The 27,321-nt window shown below is 39.4% G+C and overlaps 1 protein-coding gene across 1 annotated transcript in view; it reads right to left on the bottom strand.

Annotated features, from left to right (window-relative positions):
* LOC105395130 (tetratricopeptide repeat protein 28) overlaps nucleotides 1–27,321 on the bottom strand; it is a 78,426-nt gene that overhangs the window by 20,975 nt on the left and 30,130 nt on the right. The window contains exons 6-18 of the mRNA XM_048626151.1: nucleotides 25,818–25,915; nucleotides 19,548–19,773; nucleotides 10,021–10,266; nucleotides 7,518–7,681; nucleotides 7,041–7,116; nucleotides 5,877–5,990; nucleotides 3,478–3,697; nucleotides 2,871–3,090; nucleotides 2,473–2,746; nucleotides 2,225–2,323; nucleotides 1,772–2,011; nucleotides 334–539; nucleotides 33–212 (exon numbers count right to left, since the gene is read on the bottom strand). Of these exons, the coding sequence (XP_048482108.1) occupies nucleotides 33–212; nucleotides 334–539; nucleotides 1,772–2,011; nucleotides 2,225–2,323; nucleotides 2,473–2,746; nucleotides 2,871–3,090; nucleotides 3,478–3,697; nucleotides 5,877–5,990; nucleotides 7,041–7,116; nucleotides 7,518–7,681; nucleotides 10,021–10,266; nucleotides 19,548–19,773; nucleotides 25,818–25,915 (2,363 nt within the window). The remainder of the gene's footprint in view (nucleotides 1–32; nucleotides 213–333; nucleotides 540–1,771; nucleotides 2,012–2,224; nucleotides 2,324–2,472; nucleotides 2,747–2,870; nucleotides 3,091–3,477; nucleotides 3,698–5,876; nucleotides 5,991–7,040; nucleotides 7,117–7,517; nucleotides 7,682–10,020; nucleotides 10,267–19,547; nucleotides 19,774–25,817; nucleotides 25,916–27,321) is intronic.

The raw sequence follows: 27,321 nt of genomic DNA, 5'->3' as shown, positions 1-27,321 counted from the left end.
CTTTTCTAAGGGTCAAGAAAGAAATGTCTTACTTGGCAATGTTCTTCTGATGCTCCAAGCACGATATGGCCTGGTCCAAGTTGTTCAAGGCTATGTGCAGGCCGCCCAGTTCACCGTAGGCCTGGGCCTTCGCCTCCGGGACTCCCAGCTCGTGAGATACCACCAGCCGCTTCTCGAGACACACTAGGGCTTGCTGGAGGTTGCCTACTGATCTGCAAGTGGAATGAGAGGATAAAGAGATGTCCGAAAAATTTTGTCCATCTAGATATTTATGGCAAAGACTATTTTATAGGCAGTAATTTCATAGCATAAGTCAGCAGCAGCAGTACTTACTTATGACTAAGTCCAAGTCCCCGATACGCTCGCTCCTGCTCCCTGGCATTATCCAGCTTCAGCGCCGCAGCCAGGTGTTGTTCGTGGTACTTGATGGCTTCTTCAGGGTCGCCCAGAGCGTCGTAGCAGTCGCCGAGGGAGCCGAGCGCCCTGGCCTTGTCTAGGTGACAGGTCGGAGTGTTCACGCGCTCTAGGATTGCTAGTTGCTGTAATGAGGAGAATAGGTATTAGAAGGGGGGGGATGTAGTTAGCCTTCTCGTGTGAGCCTCACGCTTCGGCCTCTCAGTGCTCCGGCCCCTCCCGTGAGTAGCGGTACACCATTCATGGTGCCGTGAAACCGATAACTACACTCCAAGAGAACAGGGTTCAATATGGATCAACCCGGTGGTGGCGACGCGGTTCGCAACCCGTCACGCCGTGTCTCTCGGAGGAGCGAAAAGTGGGCTGTGGAGACCCGCATAGCCACGATGAATATTTGTGGGGGTCTGGATGGAAAGATAGATGAAGTATGCGAGGTGTTTAACACAAGAGGAATGGATTTGCTATGTGTGAATGAGTCCAAGCGGAAAGGTAGGGGAATTACCACGCACGGAACCTTGACAGCCTATTGGTCAGGGGTTCCTGAATCTGAGCATGGCTGTCAAGGGGTTGGGATTGTCCTATCTGAACGCTGGAATAATTGTGTGAAAGAATACGAGTGCGTGAGCCCAAGACTTATCTGGATCCGGTTAAAAGTAGGTTTGACGAGAAATGTATGGAAGTGAAAGCTGGGTCTGGCAGAAGAAGAATGAAAGTAGGGTAAATGCTGTTGAGATGCGCTCTCTAAGAAGTATGTGTGGACTGAAACTGAATGATAGGATAAGGAATAGTATTATAAGAGAGCGAGTTGGAGTAAAAGAAGACGTAGTGACCAAAATTGAAAAAGGAATGTTGAGATGGTTTGGTCACATTGAAAGGATGGATGAAAGAACACTGACGAAAGAAATTTATTGTGCGGAGATGAATGGTTGTGTCGGTAGAGGACGTCCTAGGCGAAAGTATGTCGACCAGATAGGCGACATACTCAAGAAGAGCCAAATTAGGAGTTTCCGAAACCGACGTGCGTGTATGAAGAGACTAATGAATGTGGAGGAAGCGAAAGAAGTATGTCAGGATCGTGGCACGTGGAGATCCATAGTCTCTGCCTACCCCTCTGGGAGACAGGCGTGAGTATATGTATGTAGGTATTAGAAGAGGGTTCGGTAAAGTTTTTGATAAAGACATTTCTTGTGATTTTCATACGGTTGTGTCATATGATAAAACTTAGGTAGAGGAAGTGGAGAACAAAAAAAATCTGAACATCAAGATTAACATGACAACGCATTGCAAATTGCAAGGTGGAAAGGTGGCAACAATGCATCTAAATGATGATAACCACCATCTTCAATCTTCAACTAACCTGCTCCAAATACCCGATAGCATCTTCATAATGTCCCATATTCAGCTTCGCTATCCCCAGGTTCCCATTAGCCTGTGCTTCCAGAGCGCAGTCCTGCAACTCCTGGGCCCTCTCCAGCTGTTCCCGATAGCAGCGGGCGGCGTGTGTGTAGTGGCCTAGCGCCATGTGGACAGCCCCGAGGTGGGAGTGAGCACGGGCTTCGCCGGCTGAGTCGCCCGCTTCTTGACGCAGGGTTAGCTCCTGGATGGAAAGAAGGGATGGTTAAGATTGGGTAGTTGTTTGGATTGAGAGTTGGTTGGTGGATTAATACATATGAATGTGCCAATGGCTCGAGTTTTCTACAGAAAATCGTACATATAAAGACATAGGGGTGGCTGTAAAAGGCTTGACAAAACTTGCTTGCTTGCTTAGAAAACATAAATAAGGTTTAATTTAATATCAATTGGCTTTTACCTGTGTATGATGGCCTAAAGCAGCATCCAGTCTTCTTTGTAGTCTCCTAGCTAATCCGAGTGCCCCACATGCTGCTGCTTCTAGAGAACGATCTCGGGCCTGAAATAAATATTATTTTATTATACCTAACTTTAACAAACATACCAAATTGGAATATGGGGAATAGAAGATAGATTGCTGAAGGTATTTCTACAGTACTTAATGTGATGTTTTTCAAAATTTTATGATACTTTCATATAGATACTTACATGTCTCGCAAACCCAAGTTGTCTCTGATACATTTTAACTGCCTCTTCAACGTCTCCCATCTTGATGAGCACATCTCCAATATTTCCCAAAGCCCTGAATTTCCCCTGCGAGTGTTGGGTCATATGGGCGATGGCTAGGAAGTACTTCTGGCATTCTAATGCCGTTTCCAGGTTGCCTAGCGCGAGGTGAGCTAGACCTAGGTTGCAGTATGCTCTGCCCATGTTCATTTTGTCTTGAAGGTCTTTGGCTAATGACAGGTCCTGGTCGTAGTATCTGGAATAGAAGAATCAATTAATAAAATGAAAAGATTTTCATTTTCAATCTAAGGCATTCTACTGGGTTATCAGTTATATAAAATTTGCTTGATGCTTTTGCTAACAATAGCCACAAAGATTACCTTACAGCTTCCCGATAATTCCCCAAACAGTAATGCGCGTATCCCAGAAAATGACACGCCTTGGCTTCCGCAGTGACGTCTCCCAGTTCCTGAGACAGCATGAGGTGTTGTTCGTAGTAGGGCACCGCCTGGGAGAACTCTCCTCGGGATGAGAGACAGTTGCCCAGGTTGAGGAGAGCGCAGGCTTCTCCCGCTGTGTCCTTTAGCTCTCGAGCTATGCCTGGGGAGGACGAGAATTGGGTTAATTTATTTATGATACTTAGTTAACTCAACGATAGATATGGATAGCTGGTATTGGTAGGAAAAGAGAGGTCGTGCACAGAATGTTGTGGCGCTCTTTGGAAGAAGCGAATATCTAGCAGTGGCAGAACATTGGATAACCACGTCAAATTGTAATTAGATGCCTGACAAAGCCTCTTAAATATACAAACAGTTACTGGCAGTTTCAATAACTCTATCTACCGATAACTGGTACTTACTTTCATACGATTTTGACAGGTCGTAACTTTGTGTCAAATTAGTATGAACATCGGTAGGACTGAGATAGATAGAGTTATTGAAAATGGCAGTTAGTCAGTTATCTTGAATTAGATGAAGCAAAACTCACCTAAATGAGCTCTATAATGGAACAGCGCCATATCATGAGCGCCCAACGCCTGGTAAGCCACAGCCAAGTTGCCATGAGTCGAGGCTTCAGAGCTCCTGTCGTGGACCTCCTTGGATATCGTCAGCTCCTGCTTATGGTACTTGATGGCTTGTTCGTAGAACCCTGCTGCAGAGTACGCGTTGCCGATGTTACCGTACGCGCGACCCATGCCCGCTTTGTCCTGGAGGGTTAAAAAGGGTTAAATTGGTGGTATTGTGGGATGCCGGCTTAGTTTAAAATTTGTGGTGGTGATGTTACGGTATCAGCAGTAGTTGAGACAGCATTGAATTAATATTTACCATCTCGGCTGTTTCAATCTGCTATAGTTGTATTTAAAGGCAATAATAATTGTGATAAATAAAAGAAGTAAAAGATACGCGCGACTGACTGCTCGTTCAACCGCAAGTTGGTTTACGTATGTATCAATGTATTTTATGTCTTGTCTAAGGATGCCCACCTGCGGTCGGTCTTGCAATTAATCCTACACTCGCGAGCAACCAAATCGACTCAAGCCTTGACGGCGCAAACATACATTAATACAAGTAAAATTATGAATAGAAATAATAAAAATGATATGTCATTTAAAAGCTTAAGATGTCAGCTTTAATTTGATATCATTATTATTGAAATCCATTCATCATTTTTGAAATAAATGATGTCTGAACGCAATTGTAGGAAAAACGGGAATTTAGGAAAAAAGGGTATGGGTATCGTATTATACAAATTAAACAAAAAATGTTAAGATAAAAATTTATTTATTTAAATCAATACTTTGTATTGCCCCCTCTTGCCCTAATTACAGCCTGCAGCCTGTTTCTCATAGACCTTATCAACTTTTTGACAGTTTCCTGAGGAATGCCGTCCCACTCCTCTAATAAAGCTGTCTTCAGCTCGTCCACGCTTGCAGGGACTGGATTCCTGGCCCGAACTCTTCTTTTGAGCTCGTCCCATAAGTGTTCGATGGGATTCAGGTCAGGACTGAGCGCAGGCCAGTCCATCGTGCGCAATTCCTTCTCTCTCAGAAACTGCCGACTGACTCGTGCCGTGTGGCAGCGGGCATTGTCGTGCATTAGCACGAAGTCTTCACCGACAAATTCTGCATAGGGCACAACATGACCGAGTAGAATGTCGGTGATGTACCGATCAGCTGTTAACCCGCCTCCTCGGCCGCCTCCAGGCACGAAAACAAGTGCGGTTTTTCCCTCTAGAGAAATACCAGCCCACATCATGCAGGAACCGCCGCCATATGCTACTGTTTCAGCGAAACAACATTGGGCAAATCGTTCCCCCGGACGCCGGTAGACCCGGCCTCTCCTGTCACTGCCATGCAGACACACTCTGCACTCATCAGTAAACAGGACCGACCGCCATTGCGCAATGCTCCAATCGAGATGCTCTCGAGCAAACTGAAGACGCGCTTGTCGGTGGCCTGCAGTCAATTTGGGGCCTGATGCAGGTCTTTTTGGTGTCAAGTTGGCTTCCTTCAAGCGTCTTCTCACTGTCCACTCGCTGACAGCCACTTGTCGTACACGTCTCAGTTCTTGCTGCACATCAACGCCCGTAAGGTGTCGATTGCGCAGCGAGGTTGAGACAATGAAGCGGTCGTCTCTCTCTGAAGTGCAGCGGTGGCGGCCCGTTCTTGGTCTTCGATTGAAGGCACCAGTCTCTTGGAACCGTCTGTATACTCGGGATACAGCAGACTGGCTCAAGTGGAGCTGGGCAGCGACTGCTCGCTGACTTAACCCTTGTTGCAGCAAGGCAACAACTTGAGCAGCTTCTTCTGGTGTGGTATCCATGGGTTTGCGAAAACAAGGAATACAATGCAACGAGATGTGTACCGGTCAACTTGCAACAAGCGACTGATAAGGTACACCGGATGTGGAAAGGTTTTATAGCGGGATCAGGTAGCGCAAGGCGTGGATTCCTAATGAGGTAATTAACACTGACGGGCAATTAAAATGCGTCATTAAATCTGCGCTTAGTTTTTTTTTATGGTATTGATCTTAATTGAAAGCCTAATTCTTCAGCTTTCGAATGACATATCACTTTTATATTTACCATTTATCGTTTTAGGAAAATCAATGTATATGTGCGCCGTGAAGGCTTGAGTCGATTTGGTTGCTCGCGAGTGTAGTATATGTATATTATACTTTCTTAGGTAGAAAGAGTGTTTATAAACTTAGATAAATCTTGGGCGAGTAAACTTGGTACCTTCTTGTCAGCCGTTAACTGGGCCCGGGTATTAGGGGAATCTAATTATAATAATATGTATAATTAGATTCCCCTGATACATTATCAGTTTCCCTGGTGCGCCCGTGCCTCCGTGCTAGCCACGCTGGGGAGGTAATGCTGGGTGTTACCTGCAGTTGCCGTGCTATAGACAGATGAGCCTGGTGCAGCTTCAGCGCGGCGTCGTGCTCGCCGAGCAGCTGGTACACGATGCCGAGGTTGGAGCACGCGCGGCCCTCGCCCACCTGCAAGAGTCATCACAATTGTCACGTTAGGCTACATCACATTTGTCATTGGTTTTCAGCTTTTCAGCCTATGGGTTCAAGATCAAACAATGTGGGATGCTTATTACCTTGACGCTTAGGTACTGTACACATAAAATTTCCAAGTGGACCACCCTTATATGTCGGGGAGTCATAAAGGTAGTCTGTTCGTGAATAGTCGATTGACTCATTAGCTGTTAGCCCATAGAATGTTTCTCCCACCGATGGTTTCGTCCACAAACTTCGTATTTTGTGGTAGAAATGTAAATGTAGTTAATTGATTAATCGAATGTTGATTATAACCGTTATCCCCGATGCCCGCTGGATCTAGAACCTTACGAGTGTTGTTCTAGACTCCTTTGGAAAGTCGTATGTCCAGCATTAGATAATTACGAGCCGATGATGACAGCACTATGTAGGTATCTATAATCTATATACCTTCCATTAAAAAACTTTACACTGAACTCTCTCACATACATTCAAGAAATCACCTGTACCGGTGTAATAACAAATCCCTATCTATTGTCATTGCTTGTGTACATACATATAGGTAGTGTAGAGTATCTAAGTATGTAGGAGTTAAATTAATTCTGCAATTGCAATGTGGTTTCCAATCATCATTCGTTTAATTATGTTGCGTTAAATGCTTGTATTCTAGATTAACTACGAAGCCATCAACTTTTAACTCCACCGTATTCGAAATAATAAACTAACTTGTGAAATTAGCGGGTGAAATGAACATTACTTTATAATGGTATAAAAGCTATATAATATAATTATCATAATTACTACCTACACATAGTATAAAACAGAGTCACTTTCTCTGTCCCTTTGTATGCTACGCAACGGATTTTGATATGGTTTTAAAACAGATAGAGTCATTCAAGGGGAAGGTTTATGTATTTATGCTTATGTATGTTTACGTCACAGTTTTTTTCTGTAGTAGGTATATTTAGCATCAGCATTGCTCCCGTGTGATGCCGATGCCGGGGCGAGGAGTGCTTCGTTAGTGTTTTATATAAGTTTTCCCACCTTATCCCGGGCAGCCAATGCCACGTCGAGTTGCCTCTCGTGCCATTTCTTAGCCTGCGCGTAATCTCCACCGCATCTGGACAAAATATTGTTATTAACATTATATTTTTATGGGACAAAAATATTATTATACTTACATAGGCACTTACTCAGCAAGTCTACTCATGTTACAAGTACTCAATAGTTTATATTATAGGTATTCGCGAGCATATTATAACATAAAATTTTATGACTAAACATACACATACCAAAAGACGGCGTACAATTTCGATATAAAAAATATAAGCAAGTATACAGGGTGTTGCAAAATTGTTATACTAAAATATACCATGCTGCACATGTAGGTTTCGGCTTTGTATACCCTTTTTGCAACACCCTGTATAATAGTTCCACGCATTTTTTGTTGTCTTATAAGTATCTTTAAAAAATTCTACGTATTTTTTGGTATGTAATGTATAAAAGAAAAAGTATGTTTACCTGGCAGCATGGCCTAATCCGGCATAAGCTCTGGCTTCGATGGCTCGATCTCCCAAATTCTGTGCAATTCGCAGCACATTCTCGTGATACGCTATTGCTTGGGCGAAGTTCCTTCTGTAGTGATACGACGAGCCCAAGTTGGAATACGCCCTCGCCTCTTCCACCTAATAAAATAAACATTGAATTGTAAATTGAGAAATTGTAAAGTTATACCTACATGCAATCGATACCTGCCTGTTTGTCTATCGTAAACTTATAAAAATATAAGTAAATGTTTGCGTTTCCAGGAAACTTATTTCTCAAATTATATTCTTATGCATATAGGTACAAAGTGGGTATACCTCCCAAACTCCCAATGCATGTAGGTAGATGTAGATCTAACGGTTTTGATATCAAACTTGAGCTTTGTAAATCAAAGTCTCCATTACGGGATAGCAAGTAACAGTACCAGAATGCCAGAGCCCACTAATTGCCGGGACAATCAACACGGAATCATAAAACATGCGAGTGCCACTTCTGACATAGAGAGAACTCGCCATTGTGGCCATAAACTCTATCATAAAACGTGCAGCATTAAAGGGAGGCAGTTGTCATTACGGATGGCGTAAAACCTGGAATTCTTTGATTGATGATAAGACTTTGCTTGTTAACAGTTATTAAACTACATTATTGGACGTTAAAAAACAATCTCATAAGGCGCTAATCTAAAGATCTTTCACATGCACCACACGCCAACCTTGTCTCTGTGTAATTAGAAAGAGTACATAAGTTTAACGCGGAAGGGAGATATAAAAGTTTGCCTCTTGCAAATAGTGTTTCATGATTGTATTCATTAGAAAAAAATACATCCCACACCAGACCTAACTGATAAAGTTGGTGTTTGCATAATTATATTCAATTACGCGAAACTTGTTAGTAAGTAGTACTTACAGTTGACTCTAAATCGTATATTTTGGTAGTTTTGTGCTCACTCAACGCAATTTGCCGCGCCTAGTATCAGGCAAACGTTTGCCTATAGGAACGCAGCCTGAACATAAACATACTACGTATACAAAAATACCCTTATAAGGGTTCCTGTCCACCAGTGCGGAGCGGGGTAGCGGAGCGGTGTGTAAGAAAAAAAACATCCAATGAGCGGAGCGCAAATTGCATGAGCAGAGTTTTTACGCCATCTCATTGGTCAATTTCTCCACTTAGGTTTAGGTTTAAACGTTTATTCTCATAAGAACATAATATACATTTGTTCACTTAAAATGAGATGTTAATTAATTAACTTAAGTATCTATGTTAGTCCTTAAATAATAATATTTACATTTTTTGCGCATGCAAGTTGTTGAAAGTTATACAATAGTTGTAGTTATAGTTAAATATTTTTGTATTATATTGTGTAGGTTACGTAGCTAAACAAATAATTAGTACTTAGCAGCTATATTACTATTTTATAACAGTGACATTTTTAAAAATATAACCCTTTAGCAATTTTTTAAATATAAATGGCGATTTTACATTTTTGATGTCTTTAGGTAATTTGTTGTATAGCTGTGCTCCCTCATAAGCTATACTTTTCTTGCCATACAAAGTCCGGTGGGAGATTAACTTTAAATTATTTGCATTTCTTGTGTTGTATTTTTGTTGTTTTTTAGTGAAAGATAGTTGTGAATGTGTAGTTTTATTAAGTACTTTATGAATGAAAATGCATGTTTTAAAAGTGTATAGTTGATTAATGTGCATCAATTTAGTTTTTTCGTAGATAATTTGTGTTGCTTCTAAATAATCAAAATTGAACAAAGTTTTGACAAGTTTGTTTTGAGCAATTTGTATTTGTTTAAGATTCGTTCTGGCAGCTGCTCCCCAAATTTCTATCAGGTATTCTAAGTGAGGTTTAACCAAAGAATTGTAGATTGTGTACCGGACACTAGTTGGTAAACACCCCACAATTCCTCGTATAGCCCCTCTTACTGAAGACAGTTTCGTTTTTATTCGGTCTAGATGAGGTTTCCATGTTAGTTTAGGATCTAAAATTAGACCCAAATATTCTTCCTGGTTGGATTTAGTAATGGTTTCCCCGTTGATGGTTAATGGATCATGATCTGGAATTTTCTTATTTTTGGCTGAGAATATCATATAATTCGTTTTGGACGTATTCACAGTTAGAAGGTTGCACTGAAACCATATGGAAAGTTTATCTAAGTCTTCCTGAGCCTCTTTGATAATACTGTCAATAGAACTTCCGAAATAAAAAAGACATGTGTCATCAGCATATAGATAAGTTTGTCCTGTAAGCCCAATATCCTTTATGTTATTTATGTAAATAAGGAAAAGTAAAGGACCCAAAATGGATCCTTGTGGCACTCCACACTTGATGAGTTGAGCATTACTTTCAAAGTTGTCAATCTTAACTATTTGATACCTATTAGTAAGATATGATTGAAACATCTCATAGGCTGTACCAGTGACTTCGCTCCCTTACTGTGTTCTGGCGGTCAAGCAGAATAAGCCTTACCTGATCTCCCAGCCTCCTCGCGAGTCTCAAATGCTGCGTATGACAGTCGACAGCCGAGTCAAACTCTCCCATGGCGAGATACACGGCGCCCACATTTCCTATCTCCCGGGCCTCCTGCAGGCGGTCTCCCATCTGCTTCACCAGCTGCACGCACTGCTTGTGGCTGGCCAGCGCGTTGGGGTAGTCCCCTATGGCTGTGTAGACGTGCCCGAGCGAGGTGAGCGCGGCCGCCGCGGCTTGCGTGTCCTGCGGGAGAGAGGGCTGGTTAGAGGAGTTGAAGTTGAGGTTGAGAGAGTGGGAATAGAAGAGTAGCTGTTTAAAAATGACGTTATTTCTAGAGCGCTATATTAATAATAGAAGTTAATTTTAATTTGGCAATCTTTAACATAAAAAAATGCGTTTGTGATGTATGTAAAAATACATTTAAAAAAAATGAGTCATTAGAATCGCTACCTATTTCCTACTAGTCAATATAAATCGATTTCCAACCACAATTTTATAGACCCGATGATATTCCTGCAAGGATTACCGGATGCTCCGACGCCTACGCCGCGACGACATGCTAAATATCAATAATCCCAGCCATCCCATTTACAAGGAAACTACACGGCTTTATGACACCATTTATATCAAAAACATAAATTCAAATCTTATCTTTTGATCCTGCTATCCTGATGGATTTAAACTTTATGGTTTCACTGCATCAGTGTGAATCCTGTATTATGTTTTTACAGTCTTTATAATTTTACTGCAAATACAGGGTGTAAATTGCGAGCTCCCGAGTCTCCCGACTCGATAATTATGATACAGGTCAGACTGAACAACTTCTCCACATGAAAAACCTTCGAACGTGTGATATTTGACGTACGTAGATAGTAGTTAGGTAAGGTAAATTTTTCGGGAGTTTTTAACTTCCTCCATAAGCACTCTAAACACGTTTTTATATAAAATATTACTTAACACGTCTGATGACACCGAAATTATTCTTAAAATACAGCTGTCGCATACGAATTAAAAGAGGATAAAAGGCGCATAGAATGTGGCGCATCCTACAGGGGAAGGGGGGAATAAAAGAAAACAGACGACGCCGGACCGCCAATAGCGGCTTTGTCTCGACGAACCACGCTAGTGATGTGCCATTGTATCATCGATAGCATCGATAGTGAAAACATACTCACGAGTAATGAAAAAATTCAAATTCAATTCATTTATTCACACTACTCACAACATACACGACATAATTAAACTATTTTCAAAACATTAATTAACCTAGTACTTAACTAAACTAAACCTAAAATAAACATTTTTATTGGGAACACCCAAATATTCCGAAAAACTTTTTTCCGAATTTGATAACACCGAATATGTAATTTACGAAATATTGCAATACCGATTTTTTTAAATACCGAATTATAAAAATCACGAAAATTATAATTTCGAATATTAAAATCACGAATATTTATTATTACGATTGTTAAATATACGAACGTTAAAAAATACGATTGCTTTAATATACGAAAAATAAAATACCGATTTATTATAATAACGAAAATTTAAAATCCCGATCGGAAATATGATAATTCGTGATTTTGACAAAAACGCATAAACGTCTTTAAAACTTTAGAACCTAAACCAAAAAATTGGTGCGACGACGAGCAAAGCGAGGAGGAGCGTGTTAGGTGCACAAAGATGTCTAAAAACAAAGCGGAACGCAGCGGAACGTTTAACATACGGCTTAAAATACAATTGTTAAATAGAAAACTATTTGTTGTTAAGTTTCACAACAAATCAAAGCAAATCATACGCACTTTAAAAACCCTAGAACCTAAACCTAAAGATAGGTGCGACGACGAGCAAAGCGAGGAGGAGCGTGTTAGGTGCACATAGATATCGAAAAACAAAGCGGAGCGCAGCGAAGCGGAGCGGAGCGTTTCAAATATAGAGTAAACAAAGTTTGTCAAGTTTTGTTAAATAGTAAACTATTCTTAGTACTTGTTGTTAAGTTACAGAACAAAGCAATACAATTGCTCGGATTTTTACGGTGTTTCATCTTAAAAAGCTTAGGACCTAAACCTAAAGATAGGTGCGACGACGAGCAAAGCGAGGAGGAGCGTGTTAGGTGCACATAGATATCGAAAAACAAAGCGGAGCGCAGCGAAGCGGAGCGGAGCGTTTCATATAATATAGCTTATTTATTTTTGTTTGTATACGGATTATGCTGTTAATAAACACTGACTATTAACTAAGAAACATTGCGGAATTTGTATTTTCGGAATACTAAAACTTCGGAATTCGTAATTTTAACAATTCGATATAATAAAAAATCGTACTTTGGAAACATCGAAATAATAATATTCGGAAAATTGACTTTCGTTATTTTAATAAATCTGTTTGAAATTTCGTTTATTATACTATTCGTGATTTTCGCTATTCGGAAACTAAAAATTCGGGATTGTGAATTATTCGGAACTATGAAATTCGTAATTATGAAAATCGTTATTATCATATTCGTAAAAAAGTTATTCGGAATTCTGTAGTGTACCCATTTTTATTTATTATATTTTTTTCACAATTTTGTTGGTAGTTGCTTAATAAATAACTGAACTACAGTTACAGGTTTTGTTCACAGTAGTTGTGTATAGTGTGAATGGGCCGGGCGACTCAGCGTTGTTGTCACGGAGTTCCAGTGGCAATAGTGGCAAATTCAAATTACTCCTAAACGGAAAAGACTAGGTTAAATTTATGTCGGCTGAGAAAGACAGGTAAACAAGAAAAGTATTTTTAAAGCAACATATAGGTATCCGATCTGATGCAATTAGTATTATTTAAGTTTACAAAATAAAAACTTTTGCCCCCTCTACATTTAATAACTACCGTCATCGTCATCTTATTCTTATTATTTCATCTCCTCAGATCCTCACATGTTCCCATCACTACGCAAGACACAAAACAACAAAGTCGGACGGAAAGACACAAAACAATCTAGCTAATTAAGTATGTGCAACATGATACGATAACAGGTGATTTACATACTGCCCTCCCTTTATAAATAATACCACGAGACGAGCACTAAGCTATATAAAGAGTCTTTTGTGAGAGGTATTCAAATTCAACTCTAGCGCAGTGGATTAAAAACATTCCGGGGGTTTTAAAAGGGAGGAATGTCGGGCGATATGTTTAAACTTGTTTATAAATACCGTGGCGTTGCCAGCTTTTGTGCAATTGTGTTGTGAATGAAATGACTCCATGTAATACATAGTTGTATATGTAGGTACCCATGGCCGGCGAAGCAAATGAAACCCATAAAGCTCGTACACACTAGCGACGGTTGCTCGTCTTTTTACTAATATCGCATAATACTAGACTACAACAATAAATTAGCGAATTTCTGCTACACAAAGCAACACAATTTATGATGTTTGGTAACAAAACGTGCAAATATTTAAGTTACGGTCCGTTAGTGAGCACCCAGCTTTATGTTAGCTCTCACGCATGTAGCTACAACAGATTACAACATGTTGATATAAACTTGACATAATAAAACAAGTCAACTTCCTCGATGTTCAACAATTGCTGTATTGTTTATTTGTTGCTGGCCGTGTATTGATTGGAGAATTCATGTGAATGTGGCTTATTTCTCATTCGTGTTTCGTGTAGGATTATGAGTAGGTATTATTAATCTGTCTTTATTGTTTACACGCATCGTATTTTACTTTATAGTATTTTTTATTAACAGGTCGCTTAATAAATATTGTTTTTTGACAGTAAATGCGTTTGTAAAGGTGTAATTTTTTGCACTATTGTATCACGCAATGCTATGATTCCGGATCATTTAACTTTACCATTTAAATAAGTTTAACTAGACCCGCCACTGAAAACACACAATAGTTCAACATAAATACTCATAATTATCTGTTAGCAAAAAGTACAAGACACAAGTATTTGCTTTTTTCCTCCAAGTCACGACTCACGCGATTAGGCCAGTGAGGTAAATAAACTGTCCAAACTTATTTTAGACGTAAGTACCTACTCACAAATGGACATGCGATATTTTATTTTATATTTTATTCTCTCTTCCATCCAAAGGTTGTCTGGTAGAGATTGCTATAAGCAATAATGCCGCCTTTTTGTAATGTTTTTATTTATTTAAGTTTTTTTTTTGTATTTTTTGTTTTTGGTGCAAATAAAGTGTATTGTATTGTATATACTATTGTATTATTCTAGCTGTCTTCATGAGCTTCGTTCGTTTCGCCCTAAAATGATTTCCCGTGAAGGAAGTCTCCCGGCCCTAAGGATTTTTACCCCGTATTTTTTTACATACTTATATAACGATTGTCTGAAAAATAACGGCTATTATATTTTAGATATCAACGCAGTGCAGTTAAACGAAGTGTGCCAGCTAACAGTCTCACGTAGATGATCAACTACGATCCACGATCTACGATGATCTAAGACCAAGATCTACGGTGGATCTTGGTCTTCATATTAAGTAAAGCAGCTAGGAACACCATAAACATATTTTGTTATAGGTACTTAGGTAATTAGCTTTAACTTTATTATGAAACAGCATTTTTTTAACAATTCAGACTAGATATATCCCATAATGATACGTAGTTACTCAGTACGATGAAAACATTAACTTGACAAATAATGCCACTGATAAATTTTCACCCTGCATACAGAGTAGACTATCTGAGCTATTCCCTAATGAACCGCATTGAGTGTGTAGAGCTGTGGACTATTTGAATGATATTCAACTATTTTCCAATTGCCTGGGAATCTTTTGTAGCTAACGGAGTTGAAGTCGCAATTATTTGCATATGCGTTAATGATTGGAATAAGGGCTTATTAGTTGTAAGTACCGGTATGTATTTACCCGTACGTTCGCTAATAACTCTTATTTTGCTAACTGCGTAACTATTACGGGTGTATGTTTCTACACGAATTAAAAGGTAGCTTATGGATGTGTCTAATTTGGATATTTATTTTAATTACTATTTGCAGGTTTTTTTTGTTGTTTAACAATTCCTATTCAGGTTCTTATTATAGACATTATAGACAGTTCATGTATGTTGAATGGTAAACCTAAAGTAACAAAGAACGACAATGTTGGTGGACCGCAATATAATAGCTTGTGTGAGCTATTCCTCAGAGTGTGAATCTATGTATAAAGATTCTGATTCACAGATAACTGTGAGTGGCCCGTAGGTTATTTAAAAGGTTCACTATGATGACCAGCATCCACCACCACCACTATCCACTGCTGGACGTGCGCCAAGTCTTGGAGGAGCGCCTTGCATCCCTTACCTAGCCAAAGATTTAACATTAACAAAACTAAGCCAAAATAGATGTACCTATAGGTATACCTATTGTATCGATCTACCTATATACACACACACACACACTCACGCCTTGTACTAATGTACTCCCTTGCGGGGTAGGCAGAGGTGCATTGCTGCACCCACTTTTCGCCAGAGTGTTATGTTAGTCCCAATGTAATAGGGGGCGGGCCTATTGCCATTTTACGGGCACATCCAAGACCCGAGAACAAATATTTGTGTTTAAACAAATATCTGCCCCAGCCGGGAATCGAACCCGGGACCTTCGGCTCAGTAGTCAGGGTCACTAACCACTACGCCATTCGGTCGTCCTATATACATCAACAACATTTTTTCACAGATTAAAACGTAAAACCAGCGTTGTTGATTACTAATAGCCAGGCAGTTCAGGATGCAACTGCAATGGCCGCCCGCCCTGTGCTATAAACGCGTCGTTCGAGCGCTCACCGGCTCACATCAAATGGAAGGCGATTTGCAAATGAATTTGCAACTTTGACTAAATAAAGCCGACTTGGTGGAGCGGCGCCACTGTAGCGGCGATAATCTGCAAGCTAAATGTATGGTATTGGCAGTTTATGACCAAAAGCCTGGTGATATTGATAAGTCCTTTAAATAATTGCAGAATATAATTATATCGATAAACTGCTGGTGGTAAATAAGTTGGGGGTTTAAAAACTGATTTATAGAGACCTTATAAGACGCACCCAACTAATAGTTAACCAGTGCATAGGTGTTAAAGCATTTGGAAGGAGCTAATAGTTAATCAACAATATATAGCAGATGCAGTGATATCTAAGAACGATAGGATCAGCATAATTATACCTTTATGGATTTTGAACAAAATGAAAAATTCTCTCTTCAAAATTTGAATTTATGATTGTTTGCGTAAAACTCATTTTCCATATTTCAAATTTGCAGTTAGGCAATCAAGTAAAGTTTGTCTTCAGAATCGGCCATCGGCATTATTGTACTTGTAGCTTCCTTTACAAGTTTCACTTTTTTTTCAAAAGGTAATGTTTTAAACGAAACACGACAGTTCCACGTGCAAACAGATATGTAAAGATTACTTGAACATAATTATTATGATTCGATGCAAGATGTGTTTCGCTGGCATGGAATAATTAACACAAGCAATAGTTAACATTCCATAATAATAGTTCGGATGGACCCAACTTGTAATTATTTATGCTACAGTGGTGAAGGTGTTAATGACTTCTTTTTAATATTTGTAAACCTATAAACTGTGCAGAATTAAATAATGTAAAAAGCTTTCGTCATCATAACACTATAAAAATGTGCTACCTAGGTATATTTGATTTTAGTAGTTTCTGAGTAAAAGCGTCGTTTAATTTTATACTGCCTACTATACTACTGAAACAACTATCTTGAGTATTACCTATGTACGAAGTGTAAAGGAATGTATGCAGTGGAAATCATTAGTGTTAAAATAATGTGTGTAGTACCTACGTTAAGTGAGCATTGTGAATACAAAAGCTCATTTAAGAAGTTCTTGTGGAATTTCATTCAGTTTTGCCTCATTTAAATATTTTGCCTCCATAATTACATCTTTATGGTATGTAGGGTTTAGAGGCTTCAGTTTATTGCAGTTGCCTATAAATTAATGAAAATTTCAAACACTGAAAATGCCACCTGCTTTAAAATTTACAGAACTTTAATCACACTCCGAGCAATGAAAAAGTTGTGTGAGCACCAATTTACTTTTAAACGAAATAGCTTTAATTTGGTGTTTTTTTTCACTAGAACTTTTTAATTGCTCGTGAGTGTATTTTAGGTACGCGGTTCTACCTTTTTTGGCATAAGATTTATTTGCCTAATCTCGTATTGCATAGTAACGTTTGGTCAAAGTCTCGTTACGCCGAAAATCGTATGGCATAAATCTCGTTTAGTAAAAAGTTATTTCGCATAACATTGTTCAGCCTAATAATGGTATGGCCAAATCTTGAATAGCCTAATAATATACAAAGTAATAATATTCGTTTGGCTTTAACTTTGACGGAGCGTCTCCCTACATAGCGCAAACTGGTGCCCTGTATTGTTTCCACTGTTTGGAAAACGCTCCGCTCCGCTCTGCTGCGCTCCGCTTTGGTTTTGATGAACATGTGCACCTAACACGCTCCTCCTCGCTTTGCTCGTCGTCGCACCTATTTTTAGGTTTCAATCTCATGGGGTTTGTAATAATTATATTAGTCGTTAACTTTCGATTTTTTGATCATACAACATCGTGATTTTCGGGATGTAGGAGAAAAATACCACAATTTGTACATTTACTACATACTTAATATATTATTTATTAAGATAACATTAGGAGAAACAAGATTATACATAGGTATAGACGAACATAAATTTGAGTAAACGAAACTTAGGTGTTTAAAGATTGTGCCTATAAAGAGTTTTAGACGAAACGAGCCTTATGCCACATAAGTCTTGGCAAAGTGATGGTTCGGCCAAAAAAGTTTAGACCATACGAGTTATGCGAAATGAGTTTTGGTCAATAAATATTATGCGAGATGAGCGGAACCCTAGGTACGCACTCATCTTTATAGAAAAACTTACTCGGATACGAGTGAGTAGTAAAGAAATAGGAAGGTATGTGTACCTATAGAGGTAGGTAAACAAAGAGGTATTTTATGACTGCATCCACTTTAACGGTTCAAAAACTGAGATGATTATTTTCGATCGCTGCGCGCGCAGATCATATTGCAGGGTCCACATTGACGATGGGAAAATATATCGGATTGTAAATAAGGTTCCCTTAATCTTTACAACTGCATCTTTAACCCATATAAGACCAAAATGGAACGAAAGAAACCGTGCCTTTAAAAACAGTTCTGTACTTATAAACACAGTGGGGGACTTATACCCAGAATGCACTCGTAGGTACCTATAATAACTTTCTGTAGGTTTTTGCATTTCACCGTGCCAAAAGGGCGCAGACCTCAATTTAACTTTGTATAGTGTAATACGTAATCTGAGGCTTTATTACAATTCCCTATGTAAATAAACTATTGTGTTTCTGCAATATGTCAAACCATTGTGCGCCGTCGCAATAACTCTGGCGTTATGGTATTTCTGAAACGATTTATAATACAAATCTAAAGGTTACCAACATTGTAGGTCGATATTGTTGCTAGCTTGTTGTGGCTTGCATTTCTGCAGGCTTCACAGGCCAAGGAAATACTTAAATACATATTCCATTGTGAAAGGTTTTTAGAACCATATTAATCTATAATAGGTATTAATATGTGATTGTGCAGTCAGCAAATCGTATCGGCTATCACTCTAGAAAAGCCGTTTGATCGACAGAGTAAAGAAAGCTGAGCTGTAAATATTTATTATATCCTTCTTCTTCTCTTCCCATCCTTATTTCGGCAGCGACTATTTGAATCCAACTGTTTAACTTGTGGTGATAAACTGTGATATATGACGGGTGTATGAAAGGGATTTCAATGAAATCTTATTTGTTAATTTATAAAATGTGTATGAATTTGTAAACTAATTTTAAGAATTATTGCAACTTTGATATTATTATCTTTTACTTTGTTTTGGGAATAAAGGCTATATTATATTATTATTATGAAAGGGAGCCTCCTCGAGTTGTGTCACCTCTGTTTTCATATAACGTTCAGCGCTCCCTGGGCAGACTAATCTGACTGGCCAATCATCTCTCCACTGTGGCAAATCTAGCTCTAGCGTTTTTCACTGACATAGCGCTAAGTAGATGAAGACTATACAGGGTGTTGCAAAAAGGGTATACTAAGCCGAAACCTACATGTGCAGCATGGTATATCTAAGCCCGAAAATGAAATCAGAATTTCAAAATTCGCGAAAAAACAGCACCTTACCTTGCACTTCATAGCCAAGACGAGCTGGTACCGGTGCGCAGTCAAGGCATCCTTATAACTCCCCTGGCTGAAGTAGGCGGCCCCCAGGTTGCCGTGCGCGCGGCACTCGCCCCCGGTGTCCCCGAGGCTCATCACCACACCCCAGAGAGAGACTAAATGTCATACAAGAGCTATATGCAAGCGTATATGGGAGTGCCCTACGCTGCATACCTTATGCGAAGCATATAAGAGACAGGGTGTCTTATGCCACTATATCTACTTATGCAAGTATACAACAAGAGAGTATGATGTAACGCGCTTATGGAGTGAGGAAACAGCATCTTACCTTGCACTTCATAGCCAAAACGAGCTGGTACCGGTGCGCGGTCAAGGCATCCTTATAACTCCCCTGGCTGAAGTAAGCCGCCCCGAGGTTGCCGTGCGCGCGGCACTCGCCCCCCGTGTCCCCGAGGCTCTTGGCCACGCCCAGGTCCTGCTGCATGTAGTTGATGGCCGCGTCCAGCTGGCTGAGAGCCCAGTGCGCTGAGCTGAGCGCGCTGAATACGGAGCCCCTGTAAGGAAGAGGAGGTTAGTGGCGGGTTGAGATGGTGTAGAAATGTTGATTGTAAATAAAAATCAGTTAGGGCATTTTTTTGAGTAACAAAAAATTTGGTTCGAGTTTTTCTTCATAGAAAAGAATTCAACGGGGTGTGAAAGTATTGCGATGTTATATTTAAGGTTAAAGTCTTTTTTTTTTTACGTTACTGAACTAGCTGTTAAAAATTAAATCAACAAAATAAATTTGATTAAAAAATCAATAATATTTTAATGTTTCTTAAAGCTTAAAATTTCGTAGTGGCCAGTATCAGTATGCGTCATGCGGCCAGTATCATTTCAATGAATCGATTCTTTTATAAATCGATTTTAATTATGTGAACCTTTAAAAATAATTGTGTAATAAAAGCGTACATACTCGCTGGTGTTACGTAAACAAGTTAAATTCCTCGTGTGAAAGCGATAAAATAAATCGAGATAAATATTTTAATTTCTGCCCTCACGGCTAATGAATCACGACGGAGTGGTTAATTTGACACGAGCCTTTAGAATATGGTATCTTTGACATCAAACACGGCCTTATTCTGGTAAAAAGAAGATATTTTTATTTTAATAATATAATTATAAGAAAACTAAACAAGCATTTATTGTTAATAGGTCTATAGTTAAGTACTTAGTGCCGAATACATACATATTTTCATTTCTGATTATCACTATTACCAAACGATTGTAGTACCTAGGAAGGAATATTAAAAACTCAAGTAAAAAAAAATACCAAATATAAACGTTACAAAATCTTTGAACCTAAAATTTTAGTTTCAATATCCAGAAAACATAATTTAAAATCACTGTAGCCTTCCACAGTCCAACCGAGATTTCTATCTCCAATCACTTTCCAAAAGGTTCAATACCCCATTGAGCCGATCCCACAGAATAGGGCTGTATGACCACAGATCCGATCCATCAAGACACAGATAAGATCTCGCCGAGGTGTGGGTTTCGTCGCCCGCCCCGACTACTCGATTCACAGTCACTCGATTTAAAAATCGAATGATGTCGCGAGTGAGGCGCTCTATACTGTAGCAACCAAAAAGATAAAAGCGATGGATTCAAAGAGGTTTTATTATATTGAGCGAATGTAAATCGGGGAGCCTGCGTTCCCATCCCGGGATAATGTGGAGATATTACTGTATTTAACACTCGTCCTACCGCGTTTGGCTCTTGACGACGTCGCATCGATTTATTTGGGACGTAATTGAAGCTATTTATTTTATTGTAATGTCATCGCATTTTTTATTCAGGGCATAAGGGGCGGATCAAATCATGGATTTAAGTAGGCCCTAGTTGTTTAATGACGTCGTTAGCCAGCATCTGGTTGCGTGAAATGAAATATTCTTGACAGAAGGTATTTATTGTTTAATGCAAACGTTACGATCTCCGAGATATGTTAGTCTTCCGACTTATACTGTGAAACCACGATATATGAAATCATCAAATATCCTGTAAAATTTGTACAATCAAGCTAACGTATTTACTTACTCAAAAATACCACTACCTACTAATAATATGTATGGCAATGTATCACAGGTATTCGACGTGTGTTTCGATTAGTAGATAAAACAAAAACCAATAATAATACACATGAGAACGAGAATATTGTGCGTTCATATTATGCAAAGATTTACCAATGGTTTACCATAAGCCCATAACATATACAGAATGTTGCAAAAAGGGTATACTAAGCCGAAACCTAGAGTAAACCTGCAGTGTGCAGAGATATACCATGCTGCACATGTAGGTTTTGGCTTAGTATACCCTTTTTGCAACACCCTGTAGATACATAGCATATACAATTTTTGTATATACGTAGAGGTACTACGACACCCCAATTTGAGTGTTTATGAAAGCCGGGGCCGGAATGCGATCGCGCTATCGGTCAGTCTCAGGTTTATGAGCTCATTAAAACCTCCGTTAATGACTTGCTTCGACCATCCACCGATTACCGATGCATTCGAGAGAATCGAATCGATGCTTATTCGGAATCGTTCGTTTGATGCAACGGAAAAATGCTTCAAGCGAGATAAGTGAATTAGATTTACACCTAATTTTAAATTCGGTTTTATATTTCGCCGGCGTCTTTGAAGTTTGTTGATACCGATTTGGCTGATGTTTACTTGGTTGGATGCATCTTAGAGTAGGTATGTTACAAATTAGGTTTTAAACAAATCTCGTATCCAAAAATGATAATTAATTATTCACAATACTTGAAATTCCACTGAGAAAATACGTTTTTTTTTTCTTTTCCAATTTTTTGTAGAAATTTACGTGTATAAACAATGTGGAAAGTAAATCGAATATTCCCGAAAATATATCCTGTGAAAATCTTTGTAACGAGATCCGCTGTCTCATGCACAGCTAAGAACGTTATGTTAAAAGCAAATACGTGCAAATTAATCATTCTTTTGAGAGTCTCAAATAAGAAGTACTTAGGTTCAGGTTGCAATATTGGCTATGAAATCATAATATTCTATCAGAATAGCGTCGTTCCAGCAGTGATACAACTCCGGGGGGTCACTCTATATGTGACGAAAAACTAAGTTTCGGAGCGCAGCTGCGCGAGCCACGACTCTATCTCGTTGTATAAAACGTGCCGATTGCACGACAGCTCTCCGTAGTTCGTTTTTTCGACAGTACAGAGTAACCCTCTTGCACACGCGCAATCAGCAGTACTCTGCGCATCATCGTAAGTTGTGTACCGCCGGGTTATTCCCAGCTTATTGTGCCCTCGCACGCTACGCCACCGTTACTACACCGAGCCTGGTCGACCCTGTGATTAACTCCTGGGTCGCTGGCAATCCAGACACAATTAAAAAAGAATTGAGCACCGGACGAATATGCGGTTAGACCGCTGAGGGGTTAAGTGCTCATCTGAAGTCCTTTGTTTCGGGTTTAATTTCGTTTGTAGATATACACTCACGGGCAATGAAAAGGTTCCACTGAGAAAAGCACCAAATTACTTCTAAACGGCAAAGGCTAGCTTAATGCCGTGTTCTGCAACATTGAAGTACATTTAACAGAGCATCAGGATATTACCAAATAAAATCGGTATTATTTTGTTCCAATTTTAAATGAAATCTCTGAAAAAATTGGAGTCGTTTGTTGTCGGCATTTTGTGAGTGGAACGCTTTGTACTAATGTACTCCCTTGCGGGGTAGGCAGAGGTGCATTGCTGCACCCATTTTTCGCTAAAGTGTTATGTTGGTCCCAATCTAATAGGGGGCGGGCCTATTGCCATTTTACGGGCACATCCAAGACCCGAGAAACAATATCTATGTTTAAACAAATATCTGCCCCGGCCGGGAATCGAACCCGGGACCTTCGGCTCAGTAGTCAGGGTCACTAACCACTACGCCATTTCGTCGAAAAACGTCTTCAACTGGATGTTATCTGTAAATGCAAATATTTGCACTATATTTCATTAAGGGCGACTTGCAAGAACATATTAAATCTAGATTTAGTGTTAAATCTCGATTCACGTTTCTTAAATCGAGATTTGACACTTAATCTACATTTAATATGTTTGTGCAAGTCGGCTTAAGTCATTTCGAGATATCTTCCGTTAGTTGTCCGTTACATGCATAATAGCGCGGTAGTAAGGGCATGCACAATATATAATTCTAGTTTCATTTTAATTGTATATCTGCCAGCTCCCCTTATTAAAACTTGACAGTGCATTCTACAGTAAATTTATACCAACATCTTCATTCGAGCGGACGCCTCGTTTATAAATCAAATGTCAAAATCCACGACAGATAAAGCGTTGTTTTAAGTAGGTATAAATTATTTAACTGTCAAACCCATAATACAGGGTGTTGTGATAATTGTAACAACTCCTTTCGTCTCGATGTTTTAACCTTTTCGTGAGTATAAAAATAATATTTAATTCCAACCAAGCCTAACATCGTCGAAGGAGGTGGCCAAGGTCTGTCGTTCGTTTTTAAGATTCTGTAGTGACCCCCACCTGCCGTAACCTGGCTGTTGGGCAATAGTGATAGCATTAGTGCCAATTTCTCCATAGTCGGTTATCTAACCGACAGGGATTGATTTATCAATTATACGTCATCTCCATATAAAATTCATGACAGATGTGTCAAAAGTCAACCACTACTCTCTGGTTATGCTCTAACCGACTATGGAGAAATTGGCACCTAATCTTGCAATTCATTTTTAATAATAACAAACCGAAACATATTATAGCTGAAACCAATATTACGCATATTTTAGCAGGAGACTAAAGGCAGCCACTAACTTCCAACCATAGTTTACAAACGAACTAAAAAACGAACAGCTCGAGTTCGAAACTTACTGTGCTACCACAAAAAACTTTAGACACTGTTTAATGAGTGTTTAAAACGAAATTTGACAGATTTTGTAATCGTTTGACAGCTCTAAATACCTGTTAAACACTGTCTAAGTTTTTGTGGTAAGACCCTTAATGTGTACTACCACAAAGAACTTTAAACATTGTTACCAAGTGTTTAGAACTAAGTTTTGACAGATTTTGTAGGCGTTTTACAGCACTAAACACCTGTTAAATACTGTCGAAGTTTTTGTGGTAAGGCCCAATAAGTTCACCTCTTAAGAATTTCTGCAAAGGTGGAGAATGCAACCAGTTAGTGCTTTAAGAATGGCAATAGCTTGACCATGTACGGACTAATTTTATTCTAGACCATGTATAGTGGATAATAGCCAAAACTGAACCCATAGAGTCCCTTCGTTTTGTATTCCACCCATTTCCTTGTTTAATACTGTTGCTATACCTTCCGTGTGCAGAGTGTGAGTTTTGATAGTTAACGTAATCTTTGAAAACATGTTATGAAAAATGCGAAAAATTCATTTGCGACTAATAAATACAATCAAAGGTAATAAAACTGCAATTGATCAATGTTACCAAATTTTAATTGCTCCTTCAAGAGCAACAAATTTCAAGAAAAACGAAAACAATTAGTTTCCTTCAAGATTATCATTGTAGACAATTTGTTTAAATTCTTGTCTTTACTTGAGGTCGGCAGTCGTCGACAAGTTCATAGCAATTTAATTCAGCTTCCGATACTAATCTTTATCTTAGTACCGCGTGTTTAGGACATCTAAAATTGCACAGGAAATGAGGCACATTATTGTGGTGGGAAAGAAATTTAAGTATTTTAGTTCTTGGTGGGAGCAAGCCATCTAGATTTGTGTTTTAATTGGTAATACCACGTAATACTAACTTCTGCTTTGAAGCTGTGCTTTGGTTTAAAAAGTTGTGTCGTCGGGATTCCGAGATGAAATGGCACTCTTTCAGTATAGGCTCCAGCATTACACGATTACAGGCATGATAGAGTAATATAGAAGGTACATGGGAAACATCATTATTATGTATTTTAGTATGGTTATTACGACTATATCTAATTCTTAACCCTCCACCCCGCTAGCCCGAGGACCATATTATTATAAAGTAACCGTAAATGACTAGCAGTGGTTGGATGGGGACGTCTGAGCACAGTATTCATAGGTACAGTCAGCAAAAGAGATACGTATGCCAGCCCAACGAAAACGATACGAAGTGGTTGATTATTGGATATCGAAGGTTGTGATGCAGTCTGTCGCTCGTTGTGACAGGATTATGGTAAGAAGTTGACGATTATCGGTTAGTGATTGTTGTGACCGCTGGTTCAAAGAACACACATAGGTTAAGTGAACTGTAAAATAGGGTTTATTGAGCACAAACTAATTATCAGCCAATAATCATCCACTGTTCGATATAAGCCTCTCACAAGGAGTGCCACAACACTAGGTCCTCGGCCGTCCTCATCCAGCCACTACCGGCGACCCGTCTAAGGCCACCACAGAGACCACAGAATAATAATAACTTAATAAAGATACAAAGTATGTGCAGCGCACAGCGCGGTAGCAACTGGAAGTCCACTCCTCAGGTTTTGTACGGCGTTGCCAGTACTAATGACATAATGACTTGTATATGGTTCAGTAGGTACTGAACAGTGATGACGTAGGGACTCACCGCAGCTTGAGTGAGCAGGATCCGATCCTGAGTGCGCCCTCGAGGACGGTGACCGCGGACTGGTACTGCCCCGCCGCCAGCAGCTCCTGCCCCACCACCTGAGGAACAGGAGCATTAGTACACAGGGAGTACGAGGAGATCTATTATATTCTAAGGGGGGGCCAACACATAAGTATAGAGTATTTATTTTATTCAATTCTGAAAGGGAGTGAAGGTACTGATCATTTGTACGTATCTCCCTAGTTTCAGCTCAGACAGGCTGGCTGAGCTACCGTGTAAATTGGAGCAGCAAACCTGGATGTTATAAAGCTGAGATAGTATAGGAAAATACAACGATTAAAAACCACCATGTAGTTAAGCTTGGTTTTCAGAAGGTACGAAAGTGTTCTAAGTATATGTATATTTATGTAGCTGACTGTTCGTAGATACACATTCCAGACTATCAGAGATAAAAGATACATAATTACAATAATTATTATCAAGTTGTCAATATAATACATGTATAAATACGTAGAACATAGAGGACTCTAGCCATTACAATCGTAATTTGTGAAGCTCAAAATAATACGACCACATACCAAGAGCGGCGAGCTACTGGCCTTTAACCATCGTGATAATTATCCAACCCACAGTTAAATTGGTGATTTGTATACAAATAGTATGGCGCCCCACAGAGGTATCGTACAGTATGTTATAAAACTATCTATATAAAGTAACAATTACAATTCAAATTCAAAGTTCAGCGTTCAAATATGTTGAATTCTGTATACTCAAGTAAAACAAAAAATGCGCAGCGAATCCCAAACCCGTTACTACTGTCATTATCGCAATAAACATTTGCAAATGATTTGAACTTATCTCGACCGAAGTATCGAGCTATAACACTCAAGAGTTTGGGAACACCCACGTTGGTTTTTTTCGTATTTAAAACAACAAAAATAATCCGCAAAAACGAACAGAGGACAAAGGGACACCGGCACACAAAAACTGACTGTCCCATCGACATCTGATTCTGCTATAATACGTAAATAATTGAGGGTTAAAATATACACGGCTGCATTATAAAGTTATACTGCCGTATTTAAATCGGAGGTAAAACTTTTTATGTCTCATTCCCAGAAGTTGAAAGTCGATCATTTGGCTCGCTCCCAGTGCATTCAGATTGTGCGAAAATATTATTATAAGCGTTTGAAATCGATCGAAAAGTGTTAAAATTTTACTGCACGACCCCGTATCGATCCAAATTGGAGATCACAAACGGAAACCAAATAAAGCTATAATAAGGTCAGCCATTTTGTGGTGGCGTCGTCGCCATTTTGAGTATTCACGTCCCGCTGCCGATCACTGTCCCGCAGATTGTATGTAAATGCGCGGCGCAGGGGACGCCCGTGTATTTAGGCCTCTTTGATCAGTCAGCCCATTGTCTGCCGGTTTAATGCGCCGAAAAATGTGCAGACGTCGCGGACATGGCCGGAATGTATGCAAATGTTCTGTATGGGGTGTT

This window comes from Plutella xylostella, chromosome 16 (assembly GCF_932276165.1).
Source record: "Plutella xylostella chromosome 16, ilPluXylo3.1, whole genome shotgun sequence".
Lineage (NCBI taxonomy): Eukaryota > Metazoa > Arthropoda > Insecta > Lepidoptera > Plutellidae > Plutella > Plutella xylostella.
The sequence above is the reverse complement of the archived record's forward strand: the minus strand, read 5'-3'. Positions and strand labels throughout refer to the sequence as shown.